Consider the following 16446-nt stretch of genomic DNA (forward strand, 5'->3'; position numbering starts at 1 on the left):
TCGCCAGAGCAACTGTGAAATTAGTTGGTCTGGATTACCTGTTATTTGCATACTTCACATTCACCAGTTTCGTGAAAATAAATCGGTGGGATTATCAAACTTCACAAAACCGAGTAAGAATCATTTGTCTGTAGCCACACCGCTTTGAAATTCTTCCGCGTCAAAAGCAGACTGAAAACGATGTTTGTGTGTATGTTCCTTGGTCCCCAAATGCAGTCCAAACAACACGTGTTCATCCATCAGTGGGCTGCCGAAAACTTCAACCGCTTTTGTTTTTGTCTTTGGTTGCAAAACCATACTCGCACAACGTTCTTTTTCAGGTCCAATTTTTCTGCTATCGCCGCTATCTTCTCAGAGGACGGTCGGGGTTGCACGGCAAAGTAAGCCTCCAAAGAACGTTTCTCTGGCGCTGCTATTGACGTTCTCTTTCGTTTCTTCTCGCTTCCATTAAAAAGGTCGGGTTTGTTCATTTTCTCTCTCTGGGCACCCTCGGCCTCTTCCAGCCATGCCTGTAGAATGGGTTTGAGTGCGATCATATTGTTATGCGACAGAGTTAACGATTCGAATCGACAAATGGTACTTTGGCTTAGCGAGCCCACACCGGGAATTTTCAGGTTAGCTAGGGCACCGCCAACGTCCGCCTGGGTAACCCCGAGCTTGATTCGTCTCTGTTTGAAACGCTCCGCAAAAGCCTCTAGCTCCCTTGGGTCTGTGTCCGAGTCAGTGATTGAGGGCAGTCCATTGTTGAGTCCCGGTGCGCCCTGACCACCACCATGGTGTCCGGGCAAGAGCCCGTGATGTGTCAGGGGCGAATTCATGTTCATAGCAGCCTGATGAGAGAGGTGGCTCAAGCCGTGCATGTGCGAGTGTGGGTGAGCCGAGGTGGAGATCAGACCCCCGCCGCCCCCACCGCCGCCGCCTCCGGCCCCGTCGTGCGCGCTGGTCATGAGGCTAAGCGACTGGGAGTTGATATGGTCCATGAGGTCCGGAGGTTCCAGGTTCTGGTGGGGATGGTGGTGGTGGTGATGATGGTGATGGGCCAGTGGCACAGTGGAGGTAGAGGAGCATGGCACGCTGTTCATGGTGTGGTAGGTCGCGTCCGGCTTGAATGGGTGAGTCTTGCCCTGAGACACCGCGATGTCCACGGCCGCCAGAGCTTCGGCACGGGCCAACAGAGTTTCATCCAGACTTGCGAATATGTTGTTCTGCAGCTGCAGCAGCCCAAGAGAAAGCGGCGAGGAAACGCCGAGAGAGAGAAAGCAACACAGAGAAGCGGGCAGATACATAGAGAGAGGGAGGAGAGGGGAAAGTAGAGAGAAAAGGAGGTTGAGGAGGGAAAAAACAGAGGAATAAATGGATATGTCAGCTGGGGAATACTGTCAACACATAACACATAGAGAATATTCCTTTTAGAAGCTTCGAGTCATAAAAATTAATACAAAAAAGGGTGAAGTCGGAGCCTTCACTGAGCATGGCTTTCAAAAAAGATCACAGGCGTTTCAGATGATTGCCGTGGAATACATGAAAAAAACATTAAGCGCGCAGCTTGGCAGAATGTGCCTTGCAGCGCTGTACAGCTTCCACGCGCCTCGTCTACCGGAGAGGGACAGCGAAATAAGTTTTTTAGGGGGATCTTTACCTGTGGAGTTTGCAGACAGGCTCTTCGGATGGCTTCTGAGCTGGAATGCAGAGTCGTGTACTTGTGCTCCGGTAAGGACGGATGCATGGCGAAATGTGCCTGTTTACTGTTCATGGACATCATGTTTGCGAGCTTCTCTTCAAAACCAAATAGATAAAGTGCCCGAGAGTCGAGGGGAGAAAACAACAACAGCAAAGGAACTGTCAAAAAAAACAACTCCAATAAACAAATCCCCTTTCGGTGTGTGGGTATGTGTGTGTGAGTGTGTGTCCGGCGGTAATGATGCGCAGCTTCGAGCCCACGAGATGCAGCGGAGATGCCTGCAGTCTCTTGGTCGCGCGTGTCTGTCTGCCGCTCGGCAGCGCGAGGGATGAGAAGTGCTCTAACACCTGAGCCCCTCAGATCTCGTCAAGCGAGCGCGCCTTCTCTCGCGAGACATGGAACGGTGCAGCCTGACAGATAACGGGCCTGTTTCGAGCACAAGTGACTCTCGCCTCTCCTTCTCCCCCTATCTCCCAGTTCTGGTCTCATCTCCTGTCCTATCCCCTTCTCCCCTCCGGCCGGACGAGCACGAATATGAGCGCAGCAAAGGGCTCTAGTCTACACCTGTGGATGAACCGCGCATGCGTACTCTAGAATGCAAATAAAATACATCAAAGCCATGAACCACGTGCACCGGTAATTCTAAATGACTTCAGTTTTTTTTTTTTTGTAGTTTTTTAAGTTGAAAGGTTTTGACTTTTGACTCATACGTGCCATGACACAATTCGTCCATTATTTTTTTCTTTTTCGTTTTTTATTATTATTTTTTCTTTTTATTATTAAATTATAAAGTGCAAAGTGAAAACGAGATATTCTGTACCCTATTCACATATTTCAGGCTAGAACAACATATTTTACACCACAGTATTTTGCATATGGCCTATTGCCTTACATTGTTCAGGTCTCCAGCGTCCAGCTCTCCAAAATAGCCAGAGACACCGAAGACTACAGAAGTCTTTTGCAAAATGTGCAAGCCTGTCATGACATTCAAGCCGCAGACTAGTAGCCGAGTTAGCTATAAACTGGAAATGACTTCAAACGCTCCTGATCTCTCATATGTAAATTGCCGTTTGCCCGCGGGCCAGTCCGGCAATTAGGGGCTGTCCACAAGAAATCGTGTTCTTATCCATGCCTAAAGCTGGCTTCAAAAGCTCGTCATGTTATCGCCAATGCTCTAGAGAAAATATTGACATTGATGTAAAGGCAAGAGACCGCAAAGACCTTCCTCACAGAGGTTGTTGTGCAACACGGCACAATGCCTTGATTTAGTATGCAAATTTTTACGATATCATGTATATTTCACAAACCTCTAATCACTGCATGAATTTTTAATTGGCTAACCGTGGTGCGTTTGAACAAATGAAGCGTTAATTCATTTGGATGTATTAATTTCTTTAAAGACTGTGTACAAGGTTACGGTGGATATTAAATCAATTTGTTTAGTGCTCATCTGGCGATGATCACGCTTTAATGATGGGCGCATAAAAGGCCAATTTGTATCAGTCGAGAAGTCGGCGCCACCATAAAGATGCGCGTGCCAGGTGGTGATTATTGTCAGACCGGTGTGCGAGTGCTCATTGAGTGTAGGTATGATGCAAGAGTAGAAGAGAAGTTAAGACTTGTGTCTTTCTGAAGCAATATGCTATTAAAAGTCACTGTTTTACAGCGTTATTGGAAGTACAATTATTAAAAACTGCTGCGATGTTGCAACTCTAACAGCATAATTTAAAGTCTCAGGAAGTTTGCCACTATTATTGTGAATAGTCAACATCTTACGTTCAGGCGTTTGTATTTTAGAGGCCCTGAAAGTGTAAAAACAGGTTTAAGAACGCCTTAAGAAAATTAAGATTCAGGAAACACAGAGGAGAATACAGATAATTAATGAGAAGTATTATCTTTTTTGTTATTCCCTTAAAGTCTTAAGAAAAGAACCAAAATGGAAACAGCTACGTTTCCACAACACAAATGATCAACTGCATATTTAAAACTTCAAGTTGCATTTAAAAATAGGTGGCATTGATTGAAAGAAGCAGATAGACTGTAATAATGTAGAGTAGACTGTAGTGATAGAACATACCTGATAAACAGAAGGCTACCATTTACTGCTTTTTATTTTTATTTGCTTTTTTTGTTAAAAATTGTTTACAATGACATGATTATGTGGGTAGTGTGGTGCTGAATTTTGAAAATAAATTCAGATCAAAGTTTGTAAAAAAAACAAACAAAAAAAAACACACATGCAACATCACATATTTTCATTCTTTGAGATTGTCAAAACAAATGATTTAAAAACCATCCTGTATTCACTTTACGCTACCAGCTAAGCATTCATAATTGGCAAAAGGAGACTAAAGGCAACTTCCAAGACACAATATAAGCATGATGAGTGGCCTCTGAGAAATTGTGTAACTTTAATAAAAGCCAAGATTTACTTTCTGCTTAAGACCTTTAAACCCCCAAGCCTTAGCCACAATTTCTAAGATCAGAGGTAAGTTCAAATGTCACTCTAAAAGCAGACTGACTGCTAAAAACTAGATATAGGCTGGGTGCGATCATAAGCCTAAAGGCTTCATCTGGGTCATTTATCAGCTGATCACATTCACCACGGGAAGTCATGAGGGAAGATCGAGGGGCATTCAGCTGCATTTGGACAGCTTGGATGGACTAGAGGCAAGAGGGTCGCTGGGACACCTGCGTTTGGTCACCGGGGCTGCAATCACTGATGATGATGATGACGGCAATGCTGATGATGATGATGGTGGTCTTATCCCGACAGAGGTCATGAGGGTCCCCTTGGGTCTATATATCATTCCCTGCCCGCTTTCCTGTACGTCTGCCCCCAACCTTGAGGTGGCATCTGTGCCGGTGGTACTGGTTTTATCTAATAACCCCAGTTCAGTCTTAGTGGTGCCAGTGGTTACCTGGCCACTGCTATGCCCTGCAGTGGGCAAAGGCAGGCGAGCTCCAGCAGCTCCACTTGGGCCTTCGCCATCAGAGATCAGGGAGTCCAACTCACTCATCTTCTCTTGATATGCTGCATCCATGCAGGCCTCACTAGAGGCGCTTAGGACCCCTGTGGTGGCGTGGGGGACGTCTGAGGACTCAACAGTGTTTTTTGCTCCTCTGAGGGACTGCTGGGTCACCCACGGTGATACCCATGGGTTATTTTTGGAAGCTACAGGTTTTTGCTCAGTGGCTGCAGAGGCTTCACTGGAGCCACACCCATCGAAGCTCAGCCTGCGCAGGTAAGAGAGGGGACCTCGACCCTGGCCACACCCACGCCTGACCCTCCCCTCACTCTGCACCAATGGGCTTCTTAGGCTCAGGCTGTGGAAAGCTGCGGAGGGTGTGGTTGGGCTGGCAAAGCCGGCCGAGGACAAGCTGACGTCTGTGTGCTCTCCGGCCTCCCCCCTGGCTCTGTGGGGGGTGGCAACGTCCTGGAGCAGTTGTTCGGACATTGTTGTCGCCGTCTGCAGAAGGCCCTGGTCCCAAGACGGCTCCCCATCCAAGTCTGTGCGCACCAACTTTTCCTCCATTCCACTCAGGCTCCTCCGCATGGTGGTGATCCGATCACCCAGGGGACGGTCCGTCTGGAGGTCCCCGACCCATGTGCCCTCAGCGTGGGCATCCTCCTTGGGCTCGGTGGCGTCTGTGTTGGCATTTGCCACCTGGTCTATCTGTGCCTCCAACTCCTCAATGTAGCAGTCGCTCCGCTCCAGTGCCCTCTTCAAGTGAGCCACGTCACGTTCATACTGCTGGATCTTGGCCTCAAGAGCTGCTACAGTGTATCTGCCGTACCTGAATGTAATGCAAACACGTTACATAACAACACAATGCTTACAGTAGTCAAATGTATCCTGAATATGCCTCATTAGATTCATTATATGTCCAATAATGTACATCAAACTCACAAATAGGAATATTACTCCACATTAGAGCTGTTTCATATCATATCCTACGTTGTATATTGAGATTATTCTTCTATATCTAAGAATTTTTCATATTGCAATATGTTGACAATATATTTGCTTTTTGCATTTTTCCACATGCAAAAAGACATGCATGAACATTTTCTCCAGAGCTGTGAGTTTTTTTTTGTTTTGTTTTTTAATTAAACTCAATTTGCTGTATGACTGACGGAAGTGTCTGCCATGACCTGACAATGTTATCTGGGTTTCTTTTGCATTCATAACCAGCAATCCCTACATTACCCATCATACAGTGGGTCACAAAAGTATTAAACATCCTTGACATTAATTATTAAAAGTACACTTAAACATATTTGACCAATCAGTGTTATTATTGTGAATATTTATATTTGTTATGATTTCCAAAAATATTTCCAAACACATTGTTTTCTGCTAGGATTAAAGATAAATTAATTTAAAATGTAACTATGCTATTTGCACAAGTATTCAACCCCCCAGTGATTTTCAGTTCCAGATGAAAAATAATTCACAAATAGTACGAAGGTGTAACTTATTTGATCATAACTAGGGATGTTGGCATAATCATCAATGAATCAATGATAATCAACGCATTTTTAGAACAGCACATATATGTCATGTTACATAGCCAACCGCTTGCCAACAAAAAAGTCGCCGTGACTATCCCATACAGTTTAAAAACTTAAATGAAACATGGCATTAGGGCATGTTTTTATATTTTTGGCTTTTTCAATAGTCATTTATTAAAGAATGTATTAGGTCTGCTGTGTGTGTTATCAAAACGTGTGTGGTGATAGGTGCGGGCGGGTGAAGTCCGGGTTTAATGAATAATCGATTATTGTTCATTAAGGTTAGTGAGAGTCGATTAAGAAAATTCCTGTAAATTTGCAACCCTAACCATAACTGATCATTAGGTGCTACCAATAAATAATTCAAGAAATATTCAGACATAAAAATCTTTAAAGGGTCACCTGCCAGGTTATAACTGAAGAGAAATGAAGACTAAAGAGACAAAGTGATCCAAATGATAGAAATGAAAATGCAGGAATATATTCCTGCAACCACTACTTGCATCACATCATCAAGATGCTTTATAGAAAGGTTTGACCCCCAAACCAAGTGTCAGAGGAAGATAATAACTAGGAAATGAAGCCATCACAGTCCAGCCACCACCCCATAAAATCTAGTGGCCGGAACCTGGTGCTGGTGAAGAAGTCCATAATCTTAAGAGATATCCATAGAACACAAATGGGAACAGGATATTTTTGCTTTTATTTAACTTATTTTCAATATTAACAGACAGGCAACTTATTTAACCTTCATAAATGTACTAAAGTATACATGTTTACAATCAAAACCCTGATTGGGCAGATATGTGTAGATGCCTTTTTAAAACAAGGAAAGGGTGATTACTTACAGGTAGATTGAATACCTTTGAAAGACACTGTATTACTGCCATTAAGAAGAGCTTATAAGATCAGAATACTCACTTCTGTGGAGAGCGGCTCTCCACCTCTGCCTTCAAACGCATGTTCTCCTGGACAAGGTCCACGTTCTGGGCTCGCAAGGTTTTGTTTGCCTTGAGGAGACAGAGAGAGAGAGAGAAAAAGATGCACATTTTATTTTCCTTTATTCAGCGTTTTTAGAGACATAAAGCCAATAGTACACTCCTAGCCTGGCATCCACAGCCAGTGCTTCACCCCACAGGAGAGTTGATAAGACTACTAAATCTTAAGTTAGATTGTGTAAATAAAGGTGAATATAGATCGAAACACAACCCTGAATCTGTCCATAGTGATTTTCAAGGTCTGTACACAAAATTCATGTAGAGACCTCCAACTATTTCCCCATCAACAATTCTTCTGATTTTTTGTTTACTTCTGCATTGTATTCCTGGTCATATTCCAGCATTAGCCATGTGTTATATATTTTCCAGCCCTTGACATTTATTTTTGTTTTACAGTCTGAAAACACATTATCTGGGCAACAATGTTTCAGCATTAAAGGCGCTCTAAGCGATGTTACGCGGATTCTAAGCTCAAAAATTTTTAGTCACATACAGCAAACATCTCCTCACCATCCACTAGCTGCCTGTCCCCTGAATATACTGTAAAAAAATGCGGTCTCTCTGGACAGCCCAGGCTCCAAAAACGGCTCGAAAAACAGCCTGGTCCAGCCTGGACCATGAAACATAGCAAACTGTTACAACCAATCACCAACGAGATGTGCGTTCAGCAGTTTCAGTTGCACAGAAGGGATAGGAAGGGAGGGGCGTCCTCTCTATTTTGTTTGAACGTCAAGTGACGTTACCCAACCTCGCTTAGAGCACCTTTAATATTTTGAGAAGTTTAATTTTCAAGGCCAGACCAAACTTTTTCAATAAGGCCCTAGATTTGGAAGAAAGTGCAAACAGAGTGACATTGAGGGGATTTGGTATCAAACAATCACTATTATTTCTTAAACACTATTTTATCAATATTGTGCCAATATGTGTTCTCCACATACAATGAGTATGAAGATATTAAAAATAAAACCAGGGAATGTTTGGATTTTCTGTTATTTTCAAAGGACTAAAATAGTATGTAAAATAAAAGCAAATGTAAATCTATATGGAAGCAGCTCAATGTATAGACATTTAGTGTACAAAGTGCCAATTTCACTGCCAATAAGTTCAAATCATTGTTTTACCTTAGGGACAAGATTTAAAAACCACTACTGCTCCAGCTTCCTCAACCCCCATTATCACAAGTTTGAAAGTGGTCCCTCCCCTTCCGTTACATAGCCAGGATGGCAACATTTAAGGGCAAAAACTTTCCAATGTTTCACACTCAACTTTTTGAGTTATGAGTGCACCATTCGGGTATTTGCAGTGCACTTCGTGTCATCATAATCAGTAGTGTGAATGCACTTATGCATTCAAATTAGGCATTTAAAGTATAGAAGTATGTGGATTGGAACAGAGTGATAGTTTTTTTTTTATCACACCCTGTTTTATCCTTAATATCTTCCTGTGAATGTGTTGTAGAGACTTTGATTATATGGGCACAACATTAATAAAGTAGTGTATTTGCAGACAGAATACTGATTGATGCCATGTGGGTACAAAAAACGAGTTTATAGAGCCCCATTTTGTACTTTGTTCCAAATCAATCAGCATGCAGTACAAACTTTTAATGGTCTTACTGAGAACACGTTTGTCTTCCATCCAACAAAATTTAGGCAGGCTAGGCAGGCACTTTTTAATATATTATCAATGTCCAAACATGGCCTCCAAGACAAGGCATTTTGTGTAAACTTACTGAAAAAATAAATAAAAAAAGAATTTGAAAAAATCAAGCCTTAAACATATTGGAATTTAATAAAAACATTTCACAGGTCTTAGTTTTGGGACCTAAACAGTGTGTAGACAAACTTTGAGCATAATCTGAGGTGGCAAAGCAACCATTTTCTGTCTGATTTGACACAGAATGACCAAATTGATATATTTAATGTACGTTCAATTGCTGTAGTTTACCCAACAAACTGTTTAATATCTTTTTGTCACTCTCTCATACAGGGGTGTCATGCAAGGCAAAATTCAGAGGGGGCACAATCAGGCAATTTTTTTCAGAGGGGGGGGGGGGTGGGAGTTCCTGTTAGAGGGGGGCCGGTGATTTCTCCCCCAGGAGATTTTGAAATTCTGTCTGCTAAACATACCATTTCAATGCAGTTTGGGAGGGACAGAAATACCTTAACAGAGCAGCAACCATCCTCTATCTGAGGACTAAGCTAAAGTATCTATTTTGTAAGTTAATGTAAAACACATAGGTTGGTGAAAGAACTGCAAGCTCAAATTCAGATCATTAAAGCATGTTTAGACACACACATTTACACTTAGGCCTACTACACATGATTTTAAAAACAGTATCATTGCAGTTGTTATGATTTGATTGATATGTGACCTAAGAACAATCTTACATTAAAAAAGTTGCTGAGGTCTGACTTTGTGGTGCTCAGAAATTAAATTATTTTAATCTTAATTCATGTGATGAAGGACTTTGAAAGAAGTTAGACAGGTTTCAGTGCTGAGTAAGGTTAACCCTAAATATTTGAATATTTTACTAGTAATATATTTTTCTAACCATTATGGCAAGCAATAGGCTACCTCATTTGTAAGTTGCTATCTGCAAATCATGAGCAAGTGACCTGATAATAACCTAAGTTATGAGCACGAGAGACTATTATACTTTCTTGCCCTCTACATCACGGTCATAGCGATCCTATATAAAACAACTTTAAGCCTCCTTTTGAACGGGTAGGCTATCCCTTTTCATTACATGGATTAGCAGCCAGATACGTGAAGAGAACAAGTGGAGAAACATCCAACGCAATGCCTTGGTAGGCCTAATGGTATTAGGTTGGATTTTGTAGTCACTGCAAATCTAACACCCTCGTTTATGAAACTAGAAAATGTACAATCATACAAAAATGTATAACATTAAAGCAGCATTATCATCACATGCAAAAATAGCCAGAATCATGGAATGGTACAAATGTAACATTCTCAGCATCTGTTTACAGATACAATCCTGATGGGCATCGAAGGAGCAAACATGTGACCTTACCTCTTTCAGCTTCTCCACGTCCTGTTTGACCTTCACATAGAGGTCGGTGGCTGCCCGCACCTTGTCGGCCCATTCCTCCAGTTCGGCGAGGTCGAGGCCCCGGTCCTCGCTGCGGGACACTGATATGTCGCGGGGCTCCAGGAACGTTTCGAGTTGCGTCTCAGAGGCACGGTTTTTGTTTCGCAACTCCTCATTTTCCTTCACCAGGCTCTCGATTTCATCCTGAGGAGCGTCATTTGGCACGTCACAGTGAATGTTAACGAATGAGAGACAACTGGAGGTTGAACTGTGCTACGGCGCATCAATCAGTGGATCATGGCAGCAGCAATACAAAGGTCACAGGTCACACTATCAAGTACTCGGGAGCACTTTACAGATAACATGGTTACCCACAACTACTTTACTTTCAAAAAAAGGTGACACTAAATACCTATGGTCTAAGGTTTGCTTTTCTACTATATATCATATGGCATAACACAAAAGTATAAGGCTCTTGACACCTGAAAGCTATGTACAACAATGTAAATGTAAATGTAAATCAGGTACAGTATACTTGCAGGAATTTGGTCTCTGCATTTATCCCATCCGTGAATTAGTGAACACACAGAGCACACAGTGAACACACAGTGAGGTGAAGCACACACTAACCCGGAGCAGTGAGCTGCCTTGCTACAGCGGCACTCAGGGAGCAGTGAGGGGTTAGGTGCCTTGCTCAAGGGCACTTCAGCCGTGGATGTGGGCATGGGAGAGCAGTGCTCAACGACTTCCCCCGCCCACATTGTTCCTACTGGGTCAGGGATCGAACCGGCAACCCTTCAAAGCCTGAACCCCTAACCAGCAGGCCACGGCTGCCCCATAACAATTAAGTAATACATATCAATGGAACCTCCACTTTCCTTTAATGTTTACTGTTCTTGTATAATTCAGACAGGCCTGTGTATACAATATTGATTTTATGTCATACAAAGCATCACAATTGTAACATGACATTTGTATTGGTTTTATTCCATCTAACATGCTGTCTCTTATTGATGTTGTGAAGACTCATCTCTGCAAAAAGTGCAATCGTCATGCCACATACTTTTTGTATTGTGTATGAGTGACCAAAAATATATTTTTCACACTGACACATGGCATGTTCCTGAAGCAGATGGTCAGGTAATATACCTCATACTCCTTCAGCAGCAGTTCTCCTCTGGTCTTCCTCAGACGTCTCTTCATGGTTGGGCTTGCCGGAGCATCACCCTCATTTGTCGCCCCTGTGGAGTGAAAAAAAACATCAAATACAATAACCTGTTCAAATGTAACATACTATACATTGCTGGTATAATCACATTAAATGCAGTTAAGAAATATCAAAGTGCCTCAATATTGTGATACCCAGTACCCACATTAGAAAAGTGCAGTATAAAACATTGTGACTATCTGATGAGTTTAAGAGTTACACTTATAAACAGAGTGAAATATATGTGACCATTAGTATATGGCCTAATAAAGTTCTTGGATTCTGCATTAGTTTTGCAAATCCTTGATCTGTAGAGAAAATATGAGCACACACAGACATAAACCCACACAGACGTTTTAACAGCAACGTCATATGAATGACTCCCTCCACACATCTCACCTATGATCTCCTTGCAGGGGTTGTCAGGGGTGATGGGCACCCTACAGGTAGGACACTGACTGGCCTTGCTAAGCCAAACCTCCATGCAGATAGAGCAGAAAACATGGTGATTGCAGCACACAACTGGCTGACGAACCTGCATTGAACACGATTGTAAGTATAGCATATAAGCTGTCAAGACTTTTCCCTCCAAACATACAATGATATGCATTAATCTAGAAATGTGTATCTTAAAATGTACATTTAATGTATGCATATTTAAAATTGGGGTTAATAGTGAAGTAAGGACTACCATTGGGTTTTATATGAAGAATGCAGGGAAAGGCTGAAGCCCTGCACTATGGTGTCCCCTAACAAACCAAAATCAAAGCCAAAGCCCATGAAGTCTACCACTTAGCTTACTGAGTTAACTTATCCAGGTTTGTCACCTCACCACCTACTGTAGCCTCATACCATACAATGTTTGCCATTTAACTAATGCATTTTAATAAAATAAAAGTATACTAAAAGACAAGTACCATTAATACACTGTTCCAAAAGACAAGTAGCCTAGCTCTTTTCTCCTGTTCTCAAAAAGACAATCTTGCCCATTTCACACCTTGTAAGCCAGGTGTGAAAGCAGTCAACCCACTCAAATCCACATGCAAGATCCACCTCTGGCCATATTTGTAGGACGCATGTGTCTGCATAGGGTTTACTTTGTGAACAAACATGCGTCCTGGGCCACAATTGAGGAGGATGTCTTCATAATACCCTGCATAACAAGCGCCAATACCTCATTAGGCTAAGCCACACACTTGCTTTCATCATATCTTGATACAATGTTTCCGTCAAGCCTGAGTAAAGTAGTATGTTACATTTGGCAATGTCCCATGCATGAAGTCAACGCTAAATTTACTCAACTGAACTGTGTTAAACCAGCCTGTCTGTGACACTAATCATAACTGATCAGTGTTTTTATGAACATAGCCGTTTTTATGTAGGCTACATTTGCTAAATATAATTTTTTTCCCTCTCCAAAGCAAAATAATTGCCTTTAAATTAGCAAAATAATTGCCTTTAAATTAGCACGAAAACGTTAGCTGCTAACAGGATAGACGCAGCTGTAACAACCCCAGGAACTCACTAGTAAAATAATACAAACGTGTTAGCCTACCTTTCCGAGGCAAATCTGACAAGAAATCGGCAGTGTTAAGGATATGGTGACGTTTTGGTAGTTCGCCGCCATGATATTCCACTAAGACGGCCAGCAGTAGGCTACACACACGTTTCAGACAGACCGATAAAAATCCCTCCAACACAAACAAAGCATGCTTCCCATCACAGATAAGTACGGAAAGTCGTGAGGGTGAAACTTCACTGCTTGAAACCCGCGTTCATGAACATCTGACAATTCAATCGGTGCAACGGAAAACCAGTATAACTGCATTTTTATTTTGCCGTAGGACTAAAAAGGTAAGATATAATAATAATAATAAAAAAAACATTCGCTAGGCCTATACTTTTACTTTTTGCATTTTAGGGGCAAAAAAATCAAAACTGTAGCCATAGCCTAACACAGGAAAACATGCTCCAGTGCAATCATTCATTGTTAAATCATTACAGAATTAAATGTCCTTCCATACCTATCTTGCAGAGAGACATTTGCAGCAGGCTACCAGACCGCATCATGCGCTAACACAATTAGAATTGAACTGCCGCAAAACAATCTTGTACATTGATTGCATCAAGCCGCCCGTTAGTAGCCTACTTCCACTAGCCTTCACTGCTCTTATTAGCTGCGAGTCATTCTTTTCAGCAAGCTTGTATGTGTGCCTCGGGACAAGCTCCGAATCCTCAAAGTGGAGTTAGAAAGGCACAGCCATACGCATCTTATCTCCGTGAAACCAACTGCCGAGGTGTTGTTAGGCCTACAGCACAAACTGGTCCAGAATGGTCAGGTTCAATTTCCTACTTGTGTTGATGTTTGTAACAAACAGTCCTGGAACACCATTGTATTCATCTATTTTCTCAATTAAGACCATTGATTTCAGTATTGAGGTCACAACTGTCTGAAAATATTTAATTATACACCCATCACCCACATAGGCTACCATAGAGTGACGACCCACTTCATTCCTGCAATAATGGAAGTTTGTAGAATGCGAGTTTTGACACTATATTAACATTTTAAGTCATGTCTGATAACAGCAAAATATTGTTTTGAAGATAACAGCGTTATTGAGTGTATGATCATCACCTGTTTTATGAACCATGGGCATATGTCTGAATAGTCTGATGAGGAGAGAAGGTGTCGTGTGTGTGTGTGTGTGTGTGGGGTGGGGGGGGTGGGGGGGGGGTTGCAGCATTCAGACGTGCTATGGTTTCTGCCAGCATTATATTTCAGCTGAATATGTTCCGGACGACGCTTTGTAATCGTTCCGTCATTAATTGGTGACAGTCAATTAATCACAGCCGGTTCATACTCCAGCCCCTATTGATCTCGTCCCAGGCCTTATTTTTCATCCTTAAATGGCATGGACGCCAAATTTGACTTTGGGCGGGCCAAGCAGAGGGTGGCGAGGCGATGACCCACCCGGGGGGGATGGATGGTGTGAGGGCCCCGCACCCCTGCCGAATAGCATCTTTACCATTTGGGCCGGAAAGGTTTAGACTGCCCTAAGAGCAGGGCGGCGTGGGGCCCCTCGCACCGCCGCTCTGCTGACCTTTTCTGTTTAAAGCTTAATCACTGACAAATGCTTACATTAATTAGCACTCGCTCGCCTGCACCGATCGCTCACTCTCGTCCTCGTTTGCTCGCTTCCTCATACCCCCTCCTGCCCAGCACAGCACGGCGCCCCACCCCGCCACCTCCCCTGCTGAAGGGGGCCCTGGCAAAACAGACACAGTGACCCTCTCTCTCTTTCACACACTTTCACACACATGCACACACACACACACACACACACACACACACACACACACCAGAGAGCTCCCACACACACTCCTGCTACACTTCCACCCACTGTGTGAATTTTTGGTACTTAACAGTATGGATGTATTTCAATGTGTGTGTGTGTGTGTGCATGTGTGTCTGTGTGTGTGAGCTGTGTGTGTGAAAGCTGATTATACACCTCTAAGGGTGGTGATCCTATTCCATTCTCCTGCAGGTTTAGCGAATTGATTAGTGCCAACCCTGGCGGTGATCACCGTGGTGATGAGGAGAGCACCATGGTGACGAGGGGGTCTCTGTGGTGATGGGCCCCATCTCCTGAGTTTCTCTCTCCACAGGTCTGTGTTTGGGCAGGAGAGCAGCTGGTGGTTCCCTGCCGTGCCCTTTAACTTCAACTCTCTCCATCCTCCAACCTCCAATAATAGCCAGATACAGAGATACATTTTTAATCTTTGTGTCTCATATTTGCACATTGACTTTACATGCGTTCCATGTTCACATATAAATAATGTATTAATTTGTTAACCTGGTGTCTGTTTGCAATCACCACCACCAACCCTCTCTTTCCTCAATCCCTTATTCTTGTTCTCTCTGATTTTTAGATCTCCTTTCTACTTTTCCCCAGTGAGCACAAATCCAAAACACCCATACACATACACAGACCTAACTCTAGACCCCAAACCCTCTGCTCACACAAAGATACACACAAACTTCAGTCACAAACCACAACATAGTCCTCCTATCCTATCCCTTGCACACACTCACCCCCATAAGCACTCCCAAACACATAGCCAAAGCAGAAGAGTGAAGTGGCTCATGTGTCTCTCCTCTCCTTGCCTCCAGTGAGCCCCCTGGGACATAGGGAGGGGTGGCAGTGCTGGTGATATTATGGTAATACTATCGCTTACTGCCCCTGAAGCCCATATTGCTCTCCTGTCCCCAGCATCTTTAGCACAGCTGGGCAGAGACATCATTACAAGCACTGTGGCAATCTGTTCAGAGAAATAAAGAAAAAAAGACAGAGAGAGAGAGAGAGAGAGAGAGAAATAAACGACAACCATATAGGTGCAGTACACATATATCACAGGAAACATGATTAAAATCAAATGGGTGTAGGAGAGTGGAAATAAAATGCAAAACTTGTTATGAACACCTTATATCAAGTGCTGTCAGAATGGCCAATCATTTCTCCCTTTGTCTTTTCTCTGTTCCTGGCAGTGTAGGTTTTGCATTCTGAAGGGCACATGCAGGTGCAGAGAAGTTGTAAATAAGAATGTAAGCAGGCCCTATTCTCCAGTGTGTCAGGAGGACAAATATCCTGTTTACAGTGTCATGTGACTGGGAGGAAATAAAAGCTGTCTTACACAGGACACAATCATTCCACAACCCATCTTACTCAAGGCAAATGGAAATGTATTTGTGATTGATGATTGTTCCACATAAACTTCTGAAAAAAAATGAGAACATATCAATTAATTGTATGTAACACAATTTTGACATGAAATTATTATTATTATTATTATTATTATTATTATTATTATTATAAATATTTGATGTGTTTATTTTCTTCTCTGAGGTAGGCCTAGAGTTAAATGTTATATTATGTGGCCCTTGCTACCTAAGTGGGTTACTAGATGATAGAATATAGATTATCCAAA

The 16446-nt window shown here is 42.7% G+C and overlaps 2 protein-coding genes across 4 annotated transcripts; both read right to left on the reverse strand.

The window, feature by feature from the left end:
• Positions 1 to 85: 85 nt before the first annotated feature.
• Positions 86 to 1762, reverse strand: pou4f1 (POU class 4 homeobox 1). Of its 2 annotated transcripts, none has more exons than XM_076303730.1 (2): positions 1640 to 1762; positions 86 to 1205 (listed from the first exon to the last, which is right to left on the reverse strand). In XM_076303730.1, the coding sequence occupies exons 1-2, from the start codon at positions 1760 to 1762 to the stop codon at positions 240 to 242; spliced, it is 1089 nt and encodes a 362-aa protein (XP_076159845.1). In that variant the 3' UTR covers positions 86 to 239. The 2 variants fall into 2 exon arrangements, with proteins under 2 accessions (XP_076159845.1, XP_076159844.1); XM_076303729.1 differs by having other exon boundaries at positions 86 to 1211.
• A 2136-nt stretch (positions 1763 to 3898) lies between these two features.
• Positions 3899 to 13159, reverse strand: obi1 (ORC ubiquitin ligase 1). Of its 2 annotated transcripts, none has more exons than XM_076303727.1 (6): positions 13013 to 13159; positions 11857 to 11935; positions 11400 to 11491; positions 10233 to 10454; positions 7119 to 7207; positions 3899 to 5479 (listed from the first exon to the last, which is right to left on the reverse strand). In XM_076303727.1, the coding sequence occupies exons 1-6, from the start codon at positions 13082 to 13084 to the stop codon at positions 4318 to 4320; spliced, it is 1716 nt and encodes a 571-aa protein (XP_076159842.1). In that variant the 5' UTR covers positions 13085 to 13159; the 3' UTR covers positions 3899 to 4317. The 2 variants fall into 2 exon arrangements, with proteins under 2 accessions (XP_076159842.1, XP_076159841.1); XM_076303726.1 differs by having other exon boundaries at positions 11857 to 11992.
• Between the last annotated feature and the right edge of the window lie 3287 nt (positions 13160 to 16446).

This window comes from Alosa pseudoharengus, unplaced genomic scaffold (genome assembly GCF_046254945.1).
Source record: "Alosa pseudoharengus isolate Yale_2024_CS ecotype anadromous, Long Island Sound unplaced genomic scaffold, YU_APseudo_1.1 YU_APseudo_1.1_scf_24, whole genome shotgun sequence".
NCBI classification, from domain to species: Eukaryota; Metazoa; Chordata; class Actinopteri; order Clupeiformes; family Clupeidae; genus Alosa; species Alosa pseudoharengus.

Excerpts from the sequence above, each read along its gene's own strand:
- pou4f1 (XM_076303729.1), bottom strand. The coding sequence starts at position 1,762 with ATGATGTCCATGAACAGTAAACAGGCACATTTCGCCATGCATCCGTCC. Across the intron at positions 1,212-1,639 it reads CCTGTCTGCAAACTCCACAG|CTGCAGAACAACATATTCGC; the intron begins GTAAAGATCCCC and ends GGGCTGCTGCAG.
- obi1 (XM_076303726.1), bottom strand. The coding sequence starts at position 13,084 with ATGGCGGCGAACTACCAAAACGTCACCATATCCTTAACACTGCCGATT. Across the intron at positions 11,993-13,012 it reads GTCAGATTTGCCTCGGAAAG|GTTCGTCAGCCAGTTGTGTG; the intron begins GTAGGCTAACAC and ends TGTTCAATGCAG. Across the intron at positions 11,492-11,856 it reads CCCCTGCAAGGAGATCATAG|GGGCGACAAATGAGGGTGAT; the intron begins GTGAGATGTGTG and ends TTCACTCCACAG.